A 26,712-nucleotide genomic window follows, 5' to 3' on the forward strand; every position below is an offset into this window, starting at 1 on the left:
TAGCTTGCAAAGAATTCCAGGAACCCCTCTTTTTAGTCTGCCATCCAGCAGTTCATTGGCTCCAAGTGAGGCATCTGTGATCTGCCTATTCTTCAGAAATGCACTTTGCTCTCCAGAAACTAATTTCCAAATTATTGTCTTCAATCTCTCAGCTAGAACTTTGGCAATAATTTCTGTAGATACTTCCAATGAGACTAATAGGTCTAAAGTCCCGGAGTTCTATTGCTCCCTTCTTTTTGGGAACAAGAGCAATGAATGAAGCATTACAGGATCTAACCATATAGCAGTGTTGATAAAAGTGAGTGAGAGCCCCCATAATATCAGATTTGATAAAAGTCCATGCTTTTTGGTAGAAAGCCATGGTAAATCCATCCGGACCTGAACTTTTATCAGGTGCACAAGAGTTTATTGCTGCCAGCACTTCTTCCTCCTCAAAAGGTCTTTCAAGCCATACTTTTTCAACTGATGTTATGCTGGCCTAACCTTCAAAGGTCGCAGTACGTCTCCATTGCTCATTCTCAGTGTGCAGGTCTTGATAAAATCTTAAGATTTCAGCTTTGATTTCATCACTGTCTTCATTTTTTCATCCCCAATCATTAGTTTATCCATACAATTATTTCTTCTGTGAGAGCTGGGCCATTTTTGAAAAAATTGTGTTCCCGTCTCCTTCTTTGAGCCACAAGCACCTGAATTTTTGCCTCCATGACACCTCTTCCGCCTTTGCCATCTTTTTCAACTCAAGCTTTAAATGCATTGATAGTTCCTTTTCAGCCTGAGACATGAGTCTATTTTCTGTTGTTTGCTCCAGCAAAGCTAAAGCTTCTAGAAGTCTGGTTTTTTGTGCTTTCAATTGACCAAAGGTTGTTCTATTCCTGTCTGTGATGTCTTTTTTCAGTCTTCTTAGCTTTTGCACTAATATGAAGTCTGGACTGCCCCCAATAGAGTAACTGTGCCACCATTCCTCAATTTTGTCCATAAAACCTTCTACTTGGAGCCACAAGTTTTCAAACTTGAAGCATGTTGTTGTGTTTCCAAGAAACTTATCCAAAGCTCATTCCCTTTTCTCCCGTCTGCTGTCAACTTAATGCCTTTTTCAATCTCATATATCGTTAGGCTTAGCTGAATGAAACCAAGCAACAACCACACCTCACTCCCAAAGAAGTTGGACTAGGCTTAGCGGAATAAAAGTAGTAACGACCCGACCAGTCGTTTGTTTAGTTGAGCTTCGTTCCCCTATTTGATACTTCCTGCATGTTTGTTTGTTGTTTTGTGACTTGCGGGGAGGGTTAGTTTGACTTCGCGAAGGTTTGAGATGGATTTGGGACACTTAGTCTCATTTTGGAAGCTTAAGTTGCTAGAGTTGACCAAGGTTTGACTTTTTAGTAGACGGTCTCGGATTGGTGATTTGATGGTTCCAATAGATTCGTATGGTGCTTTTGGACTAAAACATATGTTCGGATTTGGATTTGGAGGTTCCTAGAAAGTTGTGAGGAACTATCATAAACAAGATACTTTCTTATCACTGCTCCCTGTGAACAAGAGGGGCCGAGACCAACTTGGTCCAATGCAAACATCCCGTTTATTTCGATGAAGAGAACATTGCTCTTCAAATTCTTTCTCAAGGGAAGAAGTGTTTTGCGTGATAAAAGATTGCGTATGGGATAAAGCCCCGGGAATGGATGCCTTCACTGTGGGCTTCTTTTAGAAATGTTGGGAAATCAACAAAACTGATCTCCTAAATGCTTTGAATCACTTCCATGAACAAGAATAGTTTGTTAGAAGCTCGAATGCCACTTTCATTGCTCTTATTCCAAAAAAAATAGGAGCAAAAGAAGTGCGCTATTTTACACCCATTAGCCTTGTGGGTAGTTTCTACAAGATTTTATAGAAAGTTCTAGGCAGGAAGACTAGGGCCTCATTTGTTTGCACTTAATGGAGGTCTGAATCTTAATCATTCAAATCTCAGACATTAAGTGCGTTAGTTTTTAAAGTCTGAATCTTAATTATTCAGAACTTAATCATTAAGTGTGTTTGTTTTTTTTACTTCAAAACCTCTTAATGTGTCTGAATAGGTCTGTATGATTAAGATCTATAACAGAGACTTAATTTCATTAAGATGCTATCACATATTCATTATTAACTGCCGACACCGCCTACCATTATCAACTGCCACCACCACCGCCATACTCAACCACCACCGCCGCCGCCGCCGCCGCCGCCGCCGCCGCCGCCATCTCCACCACCACCACACCACCATCATCCTCAATCATAGCCGCCACCATTATCGACTATCACCATCCACTATCCCCACCACTTCGACCACCATCATTCTCACCCACAATCAACACTCATCCACCTCAACTACCACAACTAACCACCCCATCACCCTCAACAACCACAGCCGGCACTGCCATCATTATAACCTACCACCACCCACCCACCACCTTCCTCAGTCACAACAACTACTACCACCCACCATTATTAACTATCACCACCCGCCACCACCATCCTCAATCATAATCGCCACCACTACCAATCACTACTAACTACTAGCATGAACCACCATCATTAACCAAAACTACCACCAACCACCGCCTCTATTCGGCATTCACCCGTTAGCCATCACTACAAACAACTATCATATTTTAAAAAACTATATATTTTAATGATAGAATATTAGATTAGTTAGTATTTCATTTGAATTTTATGTTTATTAATTTTCATTCAGATGTTAAAAATCAAACAGTCTTAATTATTTAGTATTCAGATCTTAATACACATCTTAATATATTCAGATGTGTATTCAGATTCAGATGTCTTAATCTTAATACACATCTTGATATTCAGATGTGTATTCAGATTCAGACGTCTTAATCTTAAAAAAAAACAAATGAGGCCTAAAGAAGATTATTGGGACATTGGTCTCCTCTCATTAGATGGCTTTCATTGAAGGCGGACAAATCATTAATGCTTCCCTTATTGCTAATGAATGTCTTGATTCCAGATTAAAACAAGACAAGCCAGGTTTACTTTGCAAGTTGGACAATGAGAACTTTTTATTATGTCAACGGGAAGTTTCTCCTTTCTTTATTGAAGGATATGGGCTTCAGCCAAAAGTGGATAAATTGGATTTTTTTTTGTATATCATCTGTACCTTTCTCCATTTGCAAGGTTTCTTTCCCTCTCACAGAGGTTTAAGGCAAGGGGGATTCTTTTCTCCATTCCTTTTCATCCGGGTTAAAGAAGGACTTAGTATCATGCTCACAGCGGTACAACAAAGATGGCTAATAGGGTTCTCACCTGCAATTAAAGATTCTATGCAATTGGGCCTCTCTCATATTATGTTTGCAGACAATACTCTTATTTTTTGCGAGGCCTCCGTCTCTCAGATTCTTTTTTTAAGAGTCCTTCTTAATGCATTTGAGGCAACCTCAGGGCTGCATATTAATTTTTCTAAGAGTAATCTGTTTCCCGTGAATGACGTTCCAAATATCCTTATGCTTGCCGACTTTTTGGGATGCAATATTGGAACATTGCCTACTACTTATCTTAGCCTCCCTCTTGTTGTTAAGCCTTCTTCTATCTCTAATTGGGATGGAATACTTGTGAAATGAACTTTCCAATTGGAAAAAATATCTTTCGTTGGGAGGTAGATTAGCTCTCATTAACAGTGTGTTGGATGCTTTGCCTACTTACACCATGGCCCTCTTTCCCCTGTTCGAAGGGATTTTCTTTGGCAAGGAAACAAGGAGAAAAAAATCCTTCAACCTTCTTAAGTGGGAAACTGTTACACTTCGCAAGCAAGCGGGAGGCCTTGGAGTTAAAAATTTGAGGGCACATAACAGAAGTCCATTGTGCAAATGGTTTGGAGGTTTAATACGGAAGAACATGATCTTTGGAGGAACTTGGTCAGTGTCAAGTATGGTCTGGCTAGACCGGGGGTCAACTAAAACACCCTTACCTCCTATTGGCCTAAGTTTATGGAAGAATATATCATCTTTGAGGGACTCATCTAGGAAACATGCTACATTACAGGTAGGGAATGGAAGAAAGATTAGGTTTTGGCAAGACTCTTGGTTGGGCCATACCCGTTTGAAATTCAATTTCCCAACCCTCTACACTTGCACCGCTCTTCCTGATGCTACTATTCCGAGCTCAGGCATAATCTAGCCTGGTTCATCCATTTCGGAAGGAACTTTAATGATCGGGAAATTGATAGTTATACTATGATGCCTCAACTTCTCTAAAATCTCCCACCCTTTGGCTCTAACCCGGATCACTTAAAATGGAACTTGCATTCCAAAGCTGTCTCTCTGTGAAAAGCTGCTACTATTCTTTCTCTAGCTCTTCAGCTTCTCCCATCGTTTGGCCTTGGAAAACAATTTGGAGGAACAAGATCCCATATAAAGTGAAATGTTTCACTTGGATAGTGGCAAACGGCAAGCGTCTCACCTTAGACAACTCGCAGAAGAGAGGCTTCAAGTTGTGTAACCGATGTGTCCTCTGCAAAGAAAATGAGAAAGATGTTCATCACCTCTTCCTTTACTGCAAAGTTACCCGTCATCTCTGGAATCTAATTTTCAACATCCTAGGTATCGAATGGTGCATGCCTAGAACCTTTTTGGAATTCCAGTTTGCTTGGTGCAGGAAAGGAATCCCAAAACCTCTCATTGCTATTTGGAACATCACTCCTCCCACCATTTGCTGGATTATTTGGAACGAGAGAAACGCTAGAATATTTGAAGACAAGAATGAATCGGTTCTCAAGCTTATACACAATTGTATATTCTTGCTTAGTTTTTGGTGCAACGTGGCAGCAGCAAATTTGTTAGAGTCAGATGCCATGCTGGATTTTATCTGTTCATTACATTCTCTGTGATGCACATAGCCTTTTTGGGTGAACTCTAACCAGATTTTGCTGTCTTACAACAATAACTCTTACATTTACCAAAAAAAGAATTGGAGAGTTCGTAGGTTTGACCGATACTTGACTTTGATGTTATCGGGATCTGGTGTTCCGGGACTTTGGCTAGATTCGTTTAGTTGATTGGGACTTGTGTCCAAATTTGGTTGGAATTCGGAATGTTTAGGCATGATTCGAAAATGTTTGGCGAAGCCGGAGAGTTTGGAAGTTAAGAAGAACATTTTGATCTTCGATTCTTGATTTTGATGTTAGTTGTGGTGTTTTGAGCCTTTGGACAAGTTTGGATAAAGTATTATGATTTGTCGGTATGATTGGACGGGGCTCGGGTATGTTTCAGAATGATTCCGGAGCATTTTGGTGTCATTTGGCAGTTCTGGATCTGGTGCATCGCACCTGCGGAAGTCTGAGCACAGTGTGGTTGAACTGCATTTGTGAAGTTGATATGGTCGGGAGGCTGGCCGCATTTGCGAAAGAGGGATCGCAGGTGCGAGTTCGCAGATGCAAGGAGCAGGGCTAGAGTTGGGAGTCCGCATGTGCGGGACCTTGTTGGGCAGATGCGTGGGCGCGCCTGCGAGGATTTTGTGCGCACCTGTGAGGGGGATTTGGCCAGTGGTATGCGCATCTACGCAAGTGTGGTCGCACCTACGTTACCGCAAGTGTGGAACAGGTGCGAGAGAAGGCTGAGGGGAAGCAGCTCGCAGAAGCGAGATTTTGGACCGCAGAAGCGGGCTCGCAGATGTGAGACTTCTTGTCGCAGATGCGACATCACTGGCAGAATGTTATATTTTCGACACCACTGGCAGAATGTTATATTTTCGAGGGTTAGCTCATTTTTCATTATTTTGAGTTTTGGAGCTCGGTAATGGGCAATTTTTGAGGAAATTTTTATTACTACTTTGTGGGTAAGTAATTTTCACATGGATTTGACTAAATATCTTGAATCCACATGGATTTATACACTTTAATCACGGAATTTTGAAGAGAAAAATTAGGGGTTTTATTAACAACTTAAGCGAATGAATTTTGGGGATTTGAGGGTCGATTTAGACTTGGTTTTTAAATTTAATCACATATTTGGACACGTGGGGTTATGCGTAGTCAGGATCTACCCCTTGACTCCGCTTTTGACAATGTTAGCCCCGGACTTTTGTTGACTTTTTGAAAATTGAGTAAAGATTGAAGCTTTATTGTTTGAAATTGATTCCTTTGGCTTTGTTTGATGTTATTGAGTTGTATTTTACTAGATTCGAGCCGTTCGGAGGCTGATTTGTGAGGGAAGGCGTTCTTGGAGCATTGATTTTTGCTCCTTTGAGGCAAGTATCTTGCCTAATCTTGTTGCGAAGGAATAACCCTTAAGATGTGACCTTATTTGTCTAATTGGGGATGTGTAAAAGTGACGTATATGCGAGATGATGAGTGTATATGCGGGTGCTATGTGTGATTTTGACCGAATTAGACTTCAGCCTTCTAGTATGCTTTGTTTGGATTGTGTGCTCTCTATGATTCATGTTTAATTATATGTATGACTACGTGAACTTCTTGAATCATGCTAGAGACCATGTGTAGGCTTTGATTTCCTGTTTGAGCATCATACTTGTTGTATGGCATACCCGCCTAATCTGGGTTGAAGTTGTATTACTTCGCACATACACACACCTTAGCATGTTATTTTCCTCAATCCATGAGTATGTGATTTGATATTTGTTGTTCGTATTCTCGTATATGCTTTATGTTAAATGGACTGGTTTGACAGCACGTGAGCGGTCCATGCGGGGTGAGTTATTATAGCACGTGAGTTATCTGTGCAGCATATGGATAAGATCAATCCCCTAGGGTCGTCCTCTCAACCCAAGGTTGTGAGGTTAAACCATAAATTGCAGCCAACTCCTTCAACAAACCTCTCCCCAGCTTTAAGGTGCATAAACCCTTGTAAGTGTGCATTGAAAACTAAAATTTTCCTCTCCCAAAGATATAGTTACAGAGTGATGACCCACATATTTGTCCCCTCCATCTCCTTTTTGTTCCAGTACAACACTATTCCCCACTATTACCCTAAGCCTCCGACTCCACCCATTCACTCCACCTAGACCCCCAACTTGCAGTATATCTTTCTAACTCAGGCCACTTATTTTTGTTTCACACAAACATAAAATGTCTGCATTCCATCTCCTTAGAAGCAAATCTATCGGCCTTCTTTTACTATTGTCGTTCATACCCCGCACATTCCAGCAAATAATTCTCGACTTCATTTGGAAATAGTTAGAGCCCTCCTACCCTTACCTCTACCAACAATATCCTCACCAGAGTTGGACTCCCCTTTAAATTTAATCCAAAACTCCAACAATTTCTTTTCTCTCTCAAACTTCTTACTCGGGTTGACGATTCTATTAATAGAAGAACAAGTAGATTTCTTTGGCCTGCCATCTTCAATTCGTAGTAATAACTCAAGCAATCTTTCTTCTATCTTGATAGAATTCACTCCCAATTGTTTACTGATTTTTACCATATGTTGTTTAACCGAGTTGGAAGCTTCAATCTGGTTTAATCAATCTTGCATGTTTAAATTTGCCTCGCGATACCTCTCTTGGGTTGCTTGTAACTCATCTTCATACAAGGAACTTGGACTAGTAGTTAGACCAACTATCTCACGCGCTCTCTCTCTCTCAAACCCAGCCAAAGGAGCACATCTAGTTGAAAGACTCCCATTCTTATTTAGAATGGGAAGATCTTTCCGTTCGTAAAAGCTTAAGTTTAAGAACTTTATACATAAGTAATGAGAGGAAACTTTTAGAAAACCCTCATGCCCTCAAATCCAAAACATTGGTTAGGGTTCCAAACCTTTCTCTAATAATAAGGTATGCTTCCAAGTCGTCGCCCTTTAAAGGAACGGGCTTAGTGAACTGTAATTGTGAAAAGATTGGAAGATCTGGCCAAAAAAGGTGATACCCCTGTAGATTCGTTCCCATGGTTCGATCCTTTACTGGTAGCTTGGAGTCGATAATCTTGCGGCAATTCATCGAGATCATTATCTGAGTACCCCCTACACAGATGTCCATGTCCCTCTCTGACTCGTTTACTGTATCTTCCTTGCTAGAATTGTCTACAAGATCCTCTCCTCCTTCAATTGCCAGGTACCTTCAATATCACGATCATCTTCCAGTCTTTCCCCAGTTAGAATTTTACTCTGAATTGTTTCGACCTCTACAGACAAAGGATTGAAGGGATTATATGTCTCTGGCTCCCTTAAATTATGCGATAGTTGGGCCATTATACATGGGTCGTAGGTTTTACGGTTATAAACCTAATTACCATCCTGCCCCCCTCCGCCCCAAAAAAAACCCCACTTGTTCTTTTTTCTCCAGCACCAAATTTATTATTAAATAGGCCTTTTGCATTGCCCATCTGTTTGTGATTAATTTTGGGCCCGTTTTTTTTTCTCCTTCTCCGGTTGAGCTCTTGGCCCAATTCCTAAAACATATTCCTTACCTTTTAACAAGTGTGAATAATCAGGATTAGGATTAGAATTTTAACCCTTCATTAACTTATTCTTAACACGTGTATCATTAAATGTTGCGTCGGTATGGGACTGTGACTCTTCCGTACCACCATAAGGATTCTTCATCGTCTGTGTCACCGTCCGGCGAAGCTCCACATTCCGGCGAGCCCCAACCTGATTCCAATCAGCCTCTTCCACCCAGGAAGGCGTTTCCACCCACAACGGTACCTTAAACACTAAGTCATCTACTATAAGCTCCATCGTCGCCGGAAAACTAATATCAGCAAAATTAACACAAATCCTTGCCCATCTCCAATAACATTTATGCTTAGTGTCCTCATCAACATCCACAAACCCTCCAAAGCGATCTCCGATGGTGTTAAAAATGCTTTCCGACCAAACATGGCTAGGAAACCCATTAGCTTAATCCATATATGGTTCGGCTTAAAATTCTGTCGGTAACAAACAGAAACAGGAGACCAACATTCTAGATAAATCTCCTCGTCATTGAACCTCCATGTCCCCATCTAAATCCTCTCGGCTTCTGTTATTGATGGGAATTCGATCAAGAAACATTCACACTAATTTCCTTAACTAAAATCCCAGCCGAAATTTTCCAATTCGTGGTTGCCTATTGTGGCAGCTCTCTGCAGCGTGGTGCTTTAAAATTATTGTTTATGAAAGAGCCCAATAAACATCTCTACAAATATCTCACTCTGCTTTTGACAGACGATTTATAAATACAGAACTGATTGGCTTTTAAACTGCTATCATCAACCACAATGATTCTATCTTTATGCCAATCGTCTATTCGAGCCATCTGAACATAGCTCTCATCTCTTTACTCTTTTCTACTTCCACCCTTATAGACTTTCCTTTTTCCACAAACCTTGTAATCTTTTCTGCATAATCAGCTCATCCAACATTCTCTCCAACTTCTGGGATTTACTGCCACCACCCTGATGAATCTGCCCATGTTGTTGAAGTTTAAGAAAAAGTGATAGGAGTATAGTTGTCTCTGGTTCTCCCATCTTCTACATATTCTCCCTTTCTCCGTCGAAGCCACCTGCATGCATCGACATAACTCCAGAATATTGTATCTATCAAGAGTCAATCTGCTGATAAAGCTCTTACGTCTTTCCACCACTTCATACCATTCATCACCGTTTTTCAGAATCTCGAAGGACTTTAGCCCAGCAACGAGAATAAGATTTCTACCCATATTACTTTGTTAAAACTTCTCCACATTCACTTTTCTCGTCGCTGTAAACTAGGCTTAAGTTACTCAGTGAAAGTAGTTCGGTAAAACCAAGTATGGATTATGAGGAAACTGAAAAGACAAAAAGAGAAACTAAAAACTCTGCTAGAAAAGAAACTTAGATGCAAGATTAGGGGATACTGGAAAGGAAAGGAAGGAATTAAGATATAAGAGTAAATAGAAGGATCAAGAAATTAGTTTCGAAAGCTCAGATATTGCCGGAGATAACTAACAGAAGTCGAAGGTTGGAAAGTCACACGAGTCCCAAGAGAGAGAAAAATACCCTCATCGCAACCATCAAGGCTAAGGCACACAAGCATTTTTTCCTCTTCAACCACCCTTCTAGAGAATGAGTTAGAGGAAAGGTTTGCATGAGCATGTATGATTGAAAGGGAATGGAACGATTTCTTCAAGGTGCAGCGAGAGAGGTCCATCAACTCTGAAGTGGAAAGGCTTGAACTTTTAAAACTGAAACTGTTGATTCTTAATTTTAAAGCCTAAAGGTGGGAAAGCTTGAAAGTTAACTAGTTAAGTAGGTAAAGATAAAGGCGGGAAAGGTTAAAATAAAAACAAGGATAAAGGAAGTAAAATCTTAGGCCTTTTCTATTTATGATATAATCTAATATATGTGCATTGTGTAAGTATGTGTTTTGGTATGGTCTCGATTTTTTGATTTTTCTCTTCTTTTTTCCAGTAAATACCAAAAACCGAATTTTTTAAAAACTTAAACCAAATACCACGAGAAATACTGAAATACCGAATATCAATACCAAAATTTTCGGTTTTGGTTTGATAACTCGGTATATACAAAATATGCACACCTCAAGAGGCTTAGGTATTATTGTTGTTGTTGTTTTTTTTTTTTTTTGATTTGCATCGGGTGTCCGAGTCTCTAAGAGCCCCGACTAATCCCGGGGGTGCACAGGCCCTTGGCAAGGAGTTTCCCGCAAGTGCACCATGATTAATTCAGGTTTTACCCAGTCCGATGGCCCTCAGAAATTATTTGCACCCAGTGGGTTTCGAACTTGAGACCTTGAAAGGGAGCAAACCCCAAGGCTCAAGTCTATTGCCACCAGGCCAACCCCGAGGGTTTTATATTAGCATCGGGTGTCCGAGTCTCTAAGAGCCCCGACTAATCCCGGGGGTGCACAAGCCCTTTACCCAGTCCGATGGCCCTCAGAAATTGTTTGCACCTAGTGGGTTTCGAACTTGAGACCTTGAAAGGGAAAACCCCAAGACTCAAGTCTATTGCCACCAGGCCAACCCCTGAGGGTTGTTGTTGTTGTTGTTGTTACAAAGGTGAAAGTTATTACTGACCCAAAAAAGAGCAAAAAAAACATAGAAATTAGCATAAAGAAACACCACTTACAGCCAATGATTCTGGCGGCTGAAGAGCAGCTGATAGGAATTCAGCAATACTTCCAACCTGCAAACTCTTTATTTGCAAGCAAAGAGAATTCAAAGGAGTTCTCAGGAGTTCAGGTAGTTGATATTCAGCAAAAGCTTCATAAACACATCGTGGATATAAGTGGTAACACTCGCCTGGTTGCACACGGCCAGCCCTGCCCCTTCTCTGCAAAGCACGAGATATAACAGTTCCAAACAAACACAAGAACATCCAACATATCATCAAATTTTGACTCGAGATAACACTGAGACGAATTTACATTTTTATCATCAGATATCCATAATGAATTGAAGAGATGTTACTTCCAGGCAATGTACCACCTAGTATTTTGTCAAATAATCAAATTCCAGTGTAGCTCATAAGGTGTATTAAAAGGCATATTTCACCTTTTCAACAACAACATTTGATGTAAACACAGGAAAACTGATCTCAGATAATATGTGACTTTTTAAATTTAAGAAACAGTCTCCCTCATGTGTTCAAAGGTTTACAAAACAAATAGGAAAAAAAAAAAGTGTACACGGTTCAGCTCATCATCGGACTCAGTTAACATCTTATGACACTTTCGGTATTTGCTAACATTTAGGTATTTGCTAATGCTCGCCTTTGGTTTTAGAGGGGAAGGAGTTAGTCTTCATGGATGGAGAAATATGTTGTGCTGGATTTTCACCTGGTAAGTCAAAAGGAGGAGCGAAGGAAACCAGTTTGTTCACCAATCTCATCCTCCAAGATATTACATTTCAAATGCAGGATAGTTATGTCATTTCTCCTCCTCTCCATTCATAACTGGAGACGTGAAAGAGGAGTTAAAGAACTCATTAAGTTTGCTTTCCATTGGATTAACTCTAACCAAATAAAAGTGCAAGGACCTTTTTTTTTCTTTATAAGCAGAAATGCAAGGCACCATAATCCAGTTTATTCCAACTGTAGCGGAATAGGCAACAATTCCATGTGATCAACTTGGTTCCTACACTTTTTACTGCAAGGGACCAAAGTAGAAAATAAATTTTAACAGCATATCTCAATTCAAAAACAAAATATGATCATGTTTTTTTACGTACCATCTAAGAACAGAACTGACTCATGTTACTTATAAGGAAAAGAAAATTCCTATAGTGCTTGAGTTAAAGACGGATCTAGAATTTTGTTTGAAAAGAAGGTAAAAGGAAAAAAGAATTATCATATGGAAAGTTTAGGCTTAGGCTGAGTAAGAACTAAGTTTTTAATTCAAGGAACTTACTTGTCGGGCAGAGGCTTGTGAAATCCATGAAGGTAATAAACATGGAGTATTATTTAGCGCGTCATAGGTCGTCTCCTTCGCTTTTCCACAGTCCACTACAAAGACTACATCATTTATAGTAATACTTGCCTCGGCCATGTTTGTTGCAAGTACTATTTTACGTACATTCTGAGGTGCCTTCTCAAATATGAGTTTCTGCAGATTACAATTTAAGTTTGTCAAAACATTACGGCCAAGGACAAGGAAAGTACACTTCTAGTAAGAATACATCTGAACTGACAGTAGAAGTGTAAAACATAGATATCCCAATTAGTAGATTTCCTTCTAAAACAAGGAAGATGAAAATGCAACTTCCATTTTTAACCATCATCTATGTATACATGCTGATTGGGACAGACAAATTTCCTCAGCCTCCTTGAGGTGCAAGGCAGCAGGCCTATTCCAGATCCAGAATAACGCCCTTATATTTCTTCAAACAGAAATCCTCTCTGTGTGTACTAGTGCTTAAATGAAGGTAGTTCTTTTTTCTTTTGGGTGGGGGATTCAGAGGTTATTGAAAACCTTGTTGGCTTTTTATTGAAAAAGAAATTCTAATTATAGAGACCTACAAGAGGATCAACTAAGATACCTGCAACACATAAAGAAACTTTTACTTTTCATTTAACAAATCTACTAAATTTAGTGGGCCAGACTTATCAAAAAATATTAAGTGCTAATCGCCATGTCAATGTATGCCTCCGTCGTGAACGATGAATCACTATGCTGTAGCACACTACTTCTTCAATAGATCACCCAGTAATCCAGTTTGTCAGCAGAGCATCCATGAAGCCAGACTCACAACCAAGACAAAAGTTAATAATATATTGGCCTTTGACTTGGCAGGATTATCACGAGTGTAGCAAAGAAAGCCCACATAAGAACATCTTCATGCAGAGAAAGCACTTAGCGCTATGGTATGAAGAAAATGAACCGTACTTTTGCTCGAAAAAATTATCAAGACTGTCGAAATGTGTTGTCATTTAACATTATGGGGAAAATGTGGAGGCAATGAGTTTCTCTTTGAGTTTCTGGGAAAGAGGAAAGGGAAAATTGACAACCAACAAACAACAACAACAACAACAAACCCAGTGTATTCCCATAAATAGGGTCTGGGGAGGGTAGTGTACACACACCTTACCCCTACCTTATAAAGATAGAGAGGCGGTTTCCGATAGACCCTCGGCTCAAGGAACAATGGAGGAAAATTGACAACCAAGTGAAAAAAAAGTGAGTCATATGTAACTTTATTGTAATTTGTACAACTTCTACTTTTCTTGTGCCGCCTGAAAAGGTGAAACCTCAACAGAACAGATCCTAGTAACAATAGATACACGTGTCAACACTATGAAAATGAAGGAGATATGCGGTAGTACATTCAAAAGAAAAGGGGAAACAGCTGCAAGCTGCAAAACACAAAGATGCATCAAAGTAGGGAGAGATAAGCAGTCTTACCTGCTCAGAGGTTGCCATAGAACCATGACAAGTGAGCAACAACACTCTATTTGGGTCTCCCAAGAGAGGATGGGCTTTAAGTTGATCTCTTAAACAACTAATATCTTCCCAACCAGTCATAAATACTAATACAGCACCTGGACGTTCTTTTCGACATATATGGCACAAAACCGCCTCAATAAGATTGAATCCAATACAATCAGGAGCCCAGCATGCTAGTGAATCACGTGCCCTTGCACTATAACTCTCGAAGTTTGATTTGTTTAGAGCATCCTGTCATATAGTACATCATTCAAACAAGATTAATTCTGTAACTTCTCTTGCAATACCAGCAATCAGACAATGAAATTTCTTTCTACAGCATCTAACCAACAAGAATGAAATTACTTGAGAGAGAAAGAACACAATGGGAGGAAACACATATATTGCAATAGATAGCAGTAGAAATTATGCTTAACTTGTCCTAGAGAAGTTCAACAAAAGATTTAATATGATTCAATCGTATAATATAAATTGGTTTTCAACAAAGCTAACTATACAGCATATCTCTAGGATTTCCTCACATAATGGTAACTGGTAAGTCTTTTTTAGAAGTGACGTAAAGAAAAGAATGTTCAAGCGGCACATAATATATACAAAAAGGACCAGTCACTCTTTAAAAATTCAAGATTCTGTGCAGGAAATTACGTTGCTTAGCTCTCCAACATATTTTGTTTTCAGTTCTCCCAAAACATGAACCCTCTCTTTCCCACCAGGTTATGAATATGCAACAGCTAAGGCCCTATTATGCAGTTTAAGACTGCATTAGTAAGACATAAGTAAAAATTTCCAATATATGCATCACAGAAGTCATGAAAATTCTCTATGGAGTGGGATGAAAGTTTTAGAATATCAGGCAATCCATGCTTCCAAGAGTATCCTCAGAAAATGCCCCCATATCACAAACCGGGGAATGGAAGAATACAAAATCATATTTCAAATTCGAAAATTGGTGGAAGGACAGAGGGCTTCAGGGATAGAATAGCTATTTGGTGGCATTCTTTTGTTGTACAAGTAAGACCAGATTTTATCCTTGCTCAAAAACTCAAATTACTGAAAGGTAAACTAAGAGAATGGAGGTCAGAACAAGGGGGAAATTTGGAGGTTTTAAAAAATATTTGCTTGAATAAAATTCTTGAACTTGATGTAGCACAAGATTCCAGGGATCTCTCATAAGATGAATTGTTGCAAAAGGCTAGTCTTAAAAATGGAGCTGGAGGAGATTGCTAAAAATGAGGAGCCATCTTGGAGATAAAAACTAAGAGTCCAATGGTTAAAGCGGTGGGATAGAAATACCAAGTATTTTCAGAGGATTGCTAATGCTCATAGAAGGTTTAATAGCATCGATAAGCTTAACGTCAATGGGACAGAGGTTGAGGACATGAATGCTATTAAGGGTGAGATTTTAGCTTTCCATCAATCCTTGTATGCTGAATCTGAAGCTTGAAGGGCAGAGTTCGACTGCCATAACTGTCCCAGAATCAGTGAGGCAGAGGAACAATGGCTGCAAAGGGAGTTTGAAGAGCAGGAAATCATTGGGGGTTTAAAGGCCTGTGCTGCAGACAAAGCCCCGGATCCAGATGGGTACATCATGGGTTTCTTTATAGTTTATCCAGTGTTGGGATGTGATCAAAGAAGATGTTTGCATACTTTTCAAATTTTCAGTCACAAGAATTTTTCGAAAGTTCTACTGCTACTTATGTAACTTTAATTCCTAAGAAGGTTGGGGCAGTAGACTTGAAGTTGAAGGATTACAGACCTGTAAGTCTTATAGGTAGTGTATATAAGATCATATCAAAGGTGCTGACAGAAAGACTGAAGTAGTGATTCACAAGTTGGTTGACACTCAACAAATGGCCTTGATCAAAGGCAGGCAAATCATGGATGTTGCTTCAATAGCAAATAAGTGTGTGGATTCTAGAATTAAAGGGAGAATTCCTGGGCAAACTGGACATTGAAAAGGCATATGATCACATCAACTGGGATTATCCTCCGAAAACTCTGACGAATATGGGTTTTGGAAATAAATGGATCATGTGGATAGGTTTCTGCATCAGCAATGTTAACTTCTCTATCTTGGTTAACAGCTCTCCAGAGGGGTTCTTTTCTTCACAGAGAGGGTTAAGGCAAGGAGACCCTCTATCTCCTTACCCTTTTATAATTGCAACGAAACGGTTGAATAGTATGACCAAGAAGGCAAATCATGAGGGGTGGATAAGAGGTTTCAAGGTGGTGAATAATGACAAAAGCAACATGGAAATTACTCATCTTCTTTATGTTGATGACTCCTTGATTTTCTGTGATGCTGAAGAAGAGCAAGTCAGACATGTGGGGTTGATACTTTCGATTTTTAAAGCAGTTTCAGGATTACATGTTAACTGGAGCAAGTCCCAGATGTATACAGTTAATAAGGTCACCAAGACTCGGAGGTTGGATGGAGTTTTAGGTTGTCAAGTGGAAACTTTCCAACTACATACTAGGGGATGCCATTGGGAGCAAAAAATAAATCGCATGAGATATGAACTGGAGTATTGGAGAGATGTGAAAAGAAACTTACGACATGGAAAAGTAACTATCTCTCTTTGGGGGGAGGATCTAAGTTGCTCGAACACGGGTGCGGGTGTCCGACACGGGTGCGGATCTAGAGGTCGGATCCTTCAAGGCGTAAATTCTAAGATTCAGGGATACGGATCCTATTATAGATACGGTTGCGGGGATCCAACTAAAAATAATTCAAAAATATCTCTAAATTAAAAGAAATTTTGTGGAATACTTACGTATAGCTTATAAAGTGTGGATTTCTTTTTTATTCTCAAGTTGTAGATAAGTAAAGGATTGATTTCCTTGATAAGGTATGCTATTTTCTTCAAATTTACCCTAGTTTTGGTTCTGATTTCAGGAATCGAATTGTATCTCGTCTCGAATTTTTCCGTCCGTCGTGGTCAAAGTACCCAAAATTGTTTGACCAAATCCAGTACGGATCCCATACCCACACCCAAACTAGTATCGTGTCGATAGGGGTGCGGCACCTAAACTGCCATGTCGGAGCAACTTTGGGGATGATTACTTTAGTCAATAGTGTTTTGGATGCTCTTCCTACTTATGATGTCTTTGTTTCTGATACCAGTAAAAGTTGAGAAAAAGATGGATGCTTTAAGGAGAAATTCATATGGCAAGGAAACAAGGAGAAAAAATGTACCATGTGGTGAAATGGAGTACCCTAATCAACAGCAAGAATGAAGGAGGCTTGGGAATCAAAAATTTGAGACAACATAATAAGAGTTTACTTATGAAGTGACTGTGGAGATTTTCCCCGGAGGAAAAAGCTTTGTGGAAGAAGGTAACAGTTAAAAATATGGGGCAGATGGGTTGTGGTGTACAAGTAGTGTTTCTGGTGCTTATGGGTAAGTGTTTGGAAGTCTATAAGATGCTTATGGTCAGATTTGTTCAGTAATGTGAAGATTACAGTTGGTAATGGCACCACAACTTCGTTTGGATTGATGACTGGGTTGGCATGGACCTCTGAAAGAAACTTTTTCAGACATTTTCAACTTAGTGCAACAACCTCAAGCTACTGCGGCTAAGACATGAGCTTGCAGGGATGGAATGTGACATGAGCTTGCAGGGTTGGAAAGTGACATTCAGAAGGTTCCTTAACTGGGAGGTTATTAGAGTGACTGAATTCTTCAAATTGCTGGATAGCTTCAAAGGGGTTGTAGAGGAAGAGGACAGAATAGTATGGGAAAGAGAGAGCAGGGGAATTTATACTGTGAAGTCAGCTTATAGTTTTTTAAATTGCTCTGGACAACCATACAATGGGCCGTGGAACTGGAAGCACATCTGAAGGTCAAGATACCTTTTAAAGTGACATGCTTTTGTTGGCTAGTGGTTAAAGAGGCTGTTCTAACACATGATAGTTTGATAAGGAAAGGAATGCAACTATGCTCTAAATGTTTTCTGTGTGACAATGAGATTGAAACAAATAGCCACCTCTTTATACATTGTAAAGTGACCAACATTTGTGGTATTTATTCATGAGTATGAAAGGATTAAACCGGACAGTACCCAAGACAACTGCAGAAATGATAGCATGCTGGAATGATCCAGGTATCCAACTGAGGCAGAAGAAATGGTGGAGCATTGTCCAGCTTGTATTTAGTGGACAATATGGATGGAAAGAAACTCTAGATGCTTTAAAGATAGATTTAGTTCTGCATAGAAGATCAAGATGAACGGTATATTTTTTGTTTCATTTTTGGTGTAAAGAAGCCCTTGTAGAAGATGTAGAGTCCATAGTGGGCATCATTGGGGCGTTGTAACTACCACGAGACTATGTGTTTGCTCTTTTTGGGGTCTTGTAACTTTCTGTAATCTCTTAGCACAATCTTTGTGATAAGGGTTACTTTATCTTATAGATAAAAATATGTTGCCTTCTGAAAAAATGTCATGCAAACACATCTGAACACCCACATTACGCTATCAGGGACATCTAATACGTTGGCATTTAAATCACTACTACCATAGCTTGTTTTTGGGGGGGGGGACCAGCAATTAAACAAGAGCAATTTCTTGAGAAATCATGCTGGTTCCTAATGAAAATGAAAAACATTATGCATCTAGTAATTAGCCAAAATGAACTGTTTCCTATCCCCCTTCTAGGAAGAAAGGAAAAAGTGCACCTTGGACTTGAGATGTTTGAAGATTAAACTTAAATTGATCATTTGGGAGTAAAATGGGTGTGAAAAAGGGGCTTTCTTTAGATGAATCAAATATTTGCCTCTCTACATATGGAAGAAAGGTTCTCTTCTAACCAGAATCCAAAAGGTGAATTCTCTATCCAGATTAATAGGGGAGAGCTCATCCACTCTAAATTGACACTTAGCAGAGAGCACAGTTGAGTGAATGGGTACTAAAGTAATGGAGAACAGGGGGCAGAGCAATTCTGCGAAGTTACTTTTCACAATTCTGTTTTAACGGTCTAGGGAATGGTATTAGCTTCCCTCAAGGCCTTCACGTTCTACCATATGAAGAACATATAATTTCCATCTTAATTTATGATATTGTTCGATGATCTACAGGGAACATCTGATTTACAATGAACAAGATCAAACTTCAGTTGAGTCACTCTGTCTTCATAATTTCCAAATTTCAAGATCAAGGAAAAATCATGAATTTTCTCCGTCTTAGATGTTCATAGCTAGAGAAGAACATCAAAAGAAAATAAAAAGACAATCAGGAAACGAGCATTGGAAAGAAGAATATAGGAACAGAGTTGTGAAAATATTATGAAGAAAGAAGCTGAAACCTAACAAAAATTGACTAAAAAAGAAAATTTATAACTAGCAAATAAGAAAGTACATCATCTCATGTATAGACACAACTGCAAATAGAATAACAACCTCAACAAGAGCAGTTATCTGATTTTTCTTTTTGCGGGGTGCTAACTGTTTTTGTGTTTTCCACATCTTCTCCTGACCATAATCATCAATTTGGTTGAACGAAGTCAACTTATACCCTGTTATTTCCAGCAAATCTTCCAGAAAATGTGCTCTTACAGGATATGTGAAGCCCTAGATCATACAAAATCCAATCAGCCAAAATGTCAACATACTGTGTCAAATAAGCCTAAACCCTGGTTTAACAAAACAATTATAGAAAGATTAACAGTTATTCTGGAACAAAAAGTCAACATATTATGACCTTAATTGATAGTATAATATTACATGACAAAGCAACGAAATGAAACATAAATCTCAAGTAAAGCTAAAATTATATAAATATTTTCTGTTAATACTGTGAATCGACAAACAATAGACTAAGATCTTGCATTTATGCACCCTTCTAAAGGCAAAAAATTGGGAAGCTCATTCTTCTCAAAACTGGATTGAGAAATTCTGCAAATGGAACATGTAGGTAAAACATAGAGTATTGGGCAGTGTAATCTAGAGCACAAACGCCAATAAAATGTATAAGTTCAACAAAGTGGGATCCAAGTTGCAGCTTACCGGAATATGAATCATTGGTGCCCCTCCAAAGTAACTGGAAAATAATTCAGCATTAAGAGTAGCACTCATCAAAATCAATCTCAAATCTGGGCGTCGTGGAAGAAGATCCTTCAACACAATCAACAGGAAGTCTGATAAAGAATGAGAAGTAAATAGTCAAGGCATTGAAAATACTTTCATAAGAAAACCAAAACCAAGGACCAAATTGCTAATTCATGTACCTTCATTCATGCCTCGCTCATGAATCTCATCAACGAAAACATGGGTTATACCGTCAAGATTGCGGTCGCTGAGAAGACGACGAAGCAAAATACCACTCGTGCAAAATAGTAAATGTGTATTTTTTCCTTTCACCCCTTCTAATCGTACTTTGTACCCCACCTACCAAAAATAGTCTGTGAAGAACAGCAACTAAAATAAAAAAGTTTCCAAAATATTTTGTAACAACATCATTTTCACTTTGGGACTGTCTCATCCGGTGAAAGCTTAACCCAAAGATGGGAAAAAAAATCAGTGCAAAGAGGAATAGTAGCATACTGAGTCACCAAGAGGTTCTCCCCTCTCTGTAGCCACTCTTTCTGCAACCGCCAAAGCAGATATTCTTCGAGGCTGTGTACAAATTATGCTACAAAATGCTCCACGACCAGATTCTATTTCTGACTCTAGAATGTACTGTGGCAGTTGAGTGGTCTTACCACATCCTGTCTCGCCAGAAATTACAACCACCTGTTGTAATAATCAAAAGAAAACTTAGTTGACATAAATCAATGTAACATGTCACAATCAATTCTCAGTTCCTTAAGTTTCTACTCTGCAATTCACAAACTTCTAGAATCCCTACACGTATAATAGTTATTAAACTATGCTATCTTCTCTTTTTATCCCAATGCTACAATAGGTTTACGCGCTACGAACAGCAATATGTCCTAGTCTGCTCCCTGGACATCCCTCCATGTACTCCATATACTAGAGGACCAAAGCCAGTTAAATGTGATGGGTTACCTGTTTGCAGTGCTTAAGCAAATCATATAGTTACTAAGGGTCTTGAGTCCCTTGACTGTGCAAATAGGAGAGCAAAAGCGTATACATATTTTGAATGAAGTTCTTTAGTTCAAAAAATCAAAAATGATTATGAAATGCAAGAGAACCTTCAAAAGCATGTTAACTGCAAGCACGATCGCATCTATCATGATAAAGGACTAGTGCCATATTATTAAGAATAAAGAAGGGTACCGACTCGGGCAACATATCTGCCATATGCAATCACCGTAGAAAGAATCACAAGTTCATCAGAGTATGACCTGATTACGTGCAATTGCTTGGAGCAACCTTTCTTTTTCCTTAAATGCAGGAAGAGATTTCCGGAATTCTAGCATTTTGTTGCCATCAGGAGATTCCTGTGCAAAAATAAAAATCCAACAAAAACTTATACATGGAATATGTATCCAACAAAGTTCGTTGATAAGGGAGAAGGGAAAAAAAGAGGACGAAACAATGAGTTGAACATACAAAGATAGCATCTTAAAGAAGAGGTTGTGATTAGATAAAAAGCTCCCAGTGCAATTAAATTATCTACATTCACCTCAGCAATATAGAATGCTAACTGTTGCAGGCCATATGGAGATTTATCAAACCACTCTAAGCATCAATATTTCTTCTTGGTTCAAAAGTCCTTAGACTTGCTATCTAGTCCCAAATTTGGTTAAGAGAACAGCTAAAGAGGCAGAGTTGCTTGCTTATTTCATATTAGAATGTCAAAATGATACAAGATGAAGAAATGTGCAGCCACACTGGGGTTTGAAATAGTTGTCTTGCATGTGTCCTTGTAATCTCAAGCTAACTGTCAGGTGCCTGATGTCGCTTAGCTTAGATGATCACTAATAGTTTCAATTAGTACAAGTATGATATACCAGCAAATTTACTACCTAATCTTGTCTTAGAACTGTCACATAAAATGGGATGCAAAGGTAATAGATATGAAGACTTGTCAAACTAGACAACCAATTTATTTATAAAATAAAAAACCAAAGTACAATGGAATCAAATTAGTCCAGAGTGATACGAATTCCCAAACAATTCAAGCTACTTAAAAAAGTTAAGAAATAACAGATCAATATGAAATTATAGACACTAAAATATGCACAAAAACAACAAAAATTAATAGATTCTTATGAAAAGCCAAGTTCAATTTCAGCATATACTGCTTAAATTATCTATTTTCTAAGGCAGACGAACCTCGAGTCTTCATTCTATCTTAAAAAAGAAGATGGACCTTGGGCCTAACTAGCCCCAAAACTTAGCTCATGAGATGAGGATTGTCCGATACCATATAAAGAGATACCAACACATTCCCTCAACCGATTCCCTCACACTCCGGACATCTGGAGTGAGAACAATATAACATGGCAGCCCAACATTTGGTAACAACATAAGCTTTTAGATGAAATAGTCACACATTTCTACTTGGTATCATAGCCTTTGTGTTAAAATTATAGTTGCGCAATCACCAGCCATGTCATGGAGGAAAAAGAGATTGTTATTGAGTTGTCCGACTGTCCTGGATTCGAGTCTCACCGCCGCCCATTATCAAAAAATAATTTCAACGTACTTGGCGCATAAAAAAGATTAAAACTCATACGTGAGGAGGCGTGTCGAAGGTATAATTGAATAATAAAAGAATGTTCTCTCTAACAGCTTAAACATTTAGATGAGATGGTCACACACTTTCACAAAACGATGATAGAAGATCTCTTACAACTATGAGAATTGAGAAGCATAAAATTAGGCCGTTTGAATCAACAAGAAGGATAAACTAAACCATTAAGAAATGTAAAAGCAACAAATCTATGGACCCACGCATTGGATCGACATGGATTGACCAAGAACATGTTAGCATGGATAAAGGTGAAATATGATCTATAGGAGGGAGGACAGTGATAAATCTATCAAAAGTTGCAACATGTCACAACAAACTGAGGATGAATCTGGAAAGATGACTTCAAAGGTCAGAGAGTGAAATTAATATGCGTACAACTGATGATATGCCCACGCTTTTCTAAGCATTGTTCTTTATATCTTTCCCAGTGTTCACTATTGCAAGCCAACATCCCTTGTCTTTTAGTTTAAGGTCAGGAGCAGAGAGTGAGACATGCATTGGAACAGAGAATGTTTTCCACAAATATAAAGAAACATAATTAAAAGAAAAAGAAAAAAGAACACGGAAAGATACCTGCCAAGCCCTCTGCATATTACGCATGCGTAAGCTCCGCCTCTGAAGAACCTTCTCCATGACAGAGCCATCTAAGAATGAATCTGGATTTTCATCCAAGTTCGCATCTTCAACCATATCAGAGGAGTTAGTTCCATCTAAAATGTTTTCAGCCTTTCCACTAATGAGCTGTGTTCTATCAATATGCTCCTGAAGCAAGCCTTCTACTCTCCTTTGCAAACTTAGTGGGATTACTACCTGCATCAAGGCCAATCAAACATTCAAGTTCTGCTTTCTAAATTAAAGAACAAATCTAGAGTATCTGTTGAACCGTAAGAAATCTGGCGAGGACACATTCAGATAACTACACCTCAATGCCATTTCTAAATTGTTATCTCTCAAGTTTATTTTTTTGTTTAACAAAATTAAAACCACATCCATTTATGCCAACTTAAAAGTTCATTGCTCAAATTGTTACTGCATATATATTCAAACCCTTACCAAAATGCAACAGAGAGAAATAATTGTACGGGTAGGAGACAACTCATACCTCTCTTTGAGGCCGCTTATCATCAAGATCAGGTCTGTAATTTGGAAGAGGAACCTTGCTCACCACTACAACTTTTCCATAAATTTCACTGCAAGATGCAAAAAGAAGTGACTAATAAAGCACAAACACATGATAACAAACTATGTGGGAGAAATCACCAAAAATACTCTTCCCTACCTATAGAGACCCATCCTTTTGGCAAGGTTGCATATCTGCTCATAGTCTCTTCTATCCCTCTTATCTCTGGATACAACTTCTCGGTCCTTTTTGTTACGCAGCAGCAGGCTAAGTTTCCATTTCCACTCATCTATATTGGCCACTGATGATGAAGCCTGCCATTGAATCTCAAAGTCCATAAGTAAAGCTTTAACTGAAAAAACATTCATACTAAAAATATTTTACACAGAAAATATACACAAGATTTACTAAAAAGATTAAATGAAAAGCAGACATGTAATTGATGAAATAGATCTATATTATTCATTTCTTAAAATTTCTTGGCCTTTTCATTTGAGCAAACCCAAGCAGAAACTAATGGTTGTTGACCACTGACAACAAGGCCCACCATCAAGCCCTTCAACAGCCACAGAATCCCTAAATGAAGTCCATATCTACATTCGAAGCCAACTCACAACTATTCTTTTCCATGACTCTTTTGTAAATTAAAGAGGCAAATAGCACACCAATTGCCAACTATCATGCATAACCTTTTTAGCAGAACATGAAAATAAAACAATTTTTTTTGATAAAGTAATAAAATTTTACTAATGTTTGGGCAAAAACAAGCCCGTGTACAAGAGGTATACCGGAACTATCAGTGGGACTTATTGGCCTGCAATCCTTTAACTCATTCGCTCCGCTTCTCTTGGGAATAAGAGCAATGCATGAATCATTAGGCTTCTTTCAAAATATTTTTAGCTACAAAATTCTGGTAAGATCAAACTTGACATTGCCCCAACACATCTTTTTGATAGGTAATGCCCAACGCTTTTGTTAGAATTCCATAGTGAAGCCATACGAACCCTGGAACTTTATCCCCGTTGTAGAATTTGATCACTGCCAAAATTTCCTCCTCATCAAAAGGTCTTTGCATCATTGTACCTCCTCTTCTGAAACAGAAGGTAGACTTAACAAAGATGATCTCTATTGTTCAGTTGCAGAATAAAGTTACGTTGCTCGGACTCTCCGAAAACGTCGTCGGGTGCGTGTCGGATTCTCCAAAAGCAGTATATTTTCGAAGAATCCAACACTGGTTCCGGACATAGGAATAAAGTGCTTCATAGAACCTCAGGATCTCAACAACAACAACAACAACCCAGTAAAATCCCACAAGTGGAGTCTGGGGAGGGTAGAGTGTACGCAGACCATACCCCTACCCCGAGGGAGTAGAGAAGCTGTTTCCAGTAGACCCTCGGCTCAAGAACCTCAGGATCTCATTGTTGATTTTTTTCCTTATCTTGTAAAATAATTATCATTCGATTCAAGCTTATCAATAATGGTCAATCGCTTGAGTGCATTGGTCATATTATGAAAAAAATTAGTATTCTTGCCCCATGTCGTAACCATAGGCAGCTTAACTTCTATATCCAAGAGATTTCCTCTAGTTTAGCAATTTCTTTCAACTCCATCAAAAGATCAACTTTGGGCACCAACTCTTCCTCTTAAAGGTCCCTGCTCTCCCCTTGCCGGTCTAAAATTAGCACCTTGCTTAATATTTCAGATTTCTTGATTTTAAGCATTCCAAAGGTGTACAAATTCCAATTTTTCAACATAACCTTAATCTGGTAGAGTTTTTAGAAAAAATGAACTGGATTGCCTTGGATGTATATAGAATCTCACGATTCCTCTACCAGGTCATCGAATCCTTAATGCTATCACATGTTCCGGACTTGAAGTAAGATGGGTTGTTTGACCACTATCAGCATTGCAGTAGAAAGGGAAGTGATTCAAAGCAACACTAGGCATTAATGATTGTTTTATGTTTCTAAGACAATCATCCCGGCTTGAAGAAAATAAGAATCTATTAATTATGGAGCTTGTTGTGTTGTTTGACCTCTTGACCAGATGAAATTGCCACCCACGAGCGGCAAGTCATTTAGTTCAAGCTCTTTGATGAAGATTGAGAAGTCCTCCATAGCACTTGTCATTCTGTTGTTCTTCATCCTTTCCCCTAGGAATCTGGTAACATTGAAGTCATCACGTATAACTCGAGGCTTGTTGAATAATTCTTCAATTGGGCTAAGTTCAAGCCAAACACCAGCTTGAAATAGTCACAATATTCCTGAGAAGCACTGAAATGGTATGTTGACGGTTGACCCGTAGGATTTCATTATCAATCCAAGCTTATTAGTCCCAAATAATAACTCATCTCCTCTAGTGCCTTTGTTACATCCCGTAATTTTATATGTTCAATTCATCATAAGTTAGTCGAGGTGAGCTCGGAGAGCAAGAAAATTCTCAAGTATATGAGTGTTTAAAACATGTATAGCAGATGATGGAAGGTTTAGAAGTTAATAAGTTTCGACAATATAATGTAACACCTCGTACCTTAGTGTTTGGATGCGCCGTAGTAAAACCAGGTGAGTTGCAAGAGATTAAGATCGTACATGAGGTCATAGATATAGGATCCCGTAAGTTTGACGAATATATATATATTGCCTTGATATGATATATTCTTTGGTGCATCAATTATTCTAAAAGTTTGGTAAATATGATTTTATATAGTTATTAATATTAATACTTTTTGGATAGGCTTTAAATTATACACATGATATGAGGAAGTTTATAAATGAGATTTTCTTTATTATAATGGTAGAATTTATCTTCTAATAAGAAAAAAAAAAGTTACTTTTTTACCACTTTGAGAACTTATAGTGCAAAAATTTGTACTCTTGATATTTGGATGGAAAAATTATAATTTGATAACATATATTTTCTAGATGTCATAATGTCTATGATATATTAGTATAGTTCAAATTTATAAAGCACTTATGATTTATTTTTTTAAATAGAAATGTGATGAGTTGTTTATTAAATGAATTAGATAAATTAATTGGAAAATAACCATGTGGGTGCATGTAAAGGGGAGGGGGG

General features: G+C 38.6%; 1 protein-coding gene across 3 annotated transcripts in view; it reads right to left on the minus strand.

Moving 5' to 3' along the window:
* The window catches only part of LOC109237468 (DExH-box ATP-dependent RNA helicase DExH3), a 51,675-nt gene that overhangs the window by 22,028 nt on the left and 2,935 nt on the right, over positions 1 to 26,712 (minus strand). For all 3 annotated transcript variants that reach the window (XM_019403779.1, XM_019403778.1, XM_019403777.1), the window contains exons 2-12: positions 23,797 to 23,951; positions 23,620 to 23,707; positions 23,091 to 23,327; positions 21,163 to 21,258; positions 20,399 to 20,587; positions 20,083 to 20,242; positions 19,862 to 19,992; positions 19,256 to 19,426; positions 13,818 to 14,090; positions 12,327 to 12,521; positions 11,048 to 11,251 (exon numbers count right to left, since the gene is read on the minus strand). In XM_019403779.1, the coding sequence (XP_019259324.1) occupies positions 11,048 to 11,251; positions 12,327 to 12,521; positions 13,818 to 14,090; positions 19,256 to 19,426; positions 19,862 to 19,992; positions 20,083 to 20,242; positions 20,399 to 20,587; positions 21,163 to 21,258; positions 23,091 to 23,327; positions 23,620 to 23,707; positions 23,797 to 23,951 (1,899 nt within the window). The remainder of the gene's footprint in view (positions 1 to 11,047; positions 11,252 to 12,326; positions 12,522 to 13,817; positions 14,091 to 19,255; positions 19,427 to 19,861; positions 19,993 to 20,082; positions 20,243 to 20,398; positions 20,588 to 21,162; positions 21,259 to 23,090; positions 23,328 to 23,619; positions 23,708 to 23,796; positions 23,952 to 26,712) is intronic.

The sequence above is a fragment of the Nicotiana attenuata genome, unplaced genomic scaffold (assembly GCF_001879085.1).
Source record: "Nicotiana attenuata strain UT unplaced genomic scaffold, NIATTr2, whole genome shotgun sequence".
Taxonomy (NCBI): Eukaryota; Viridiplantae; Streptophyta; class Magnoliopsida; order Solanales; family Solanaceae; genus Nicotiana; species Nicotiana attenuata.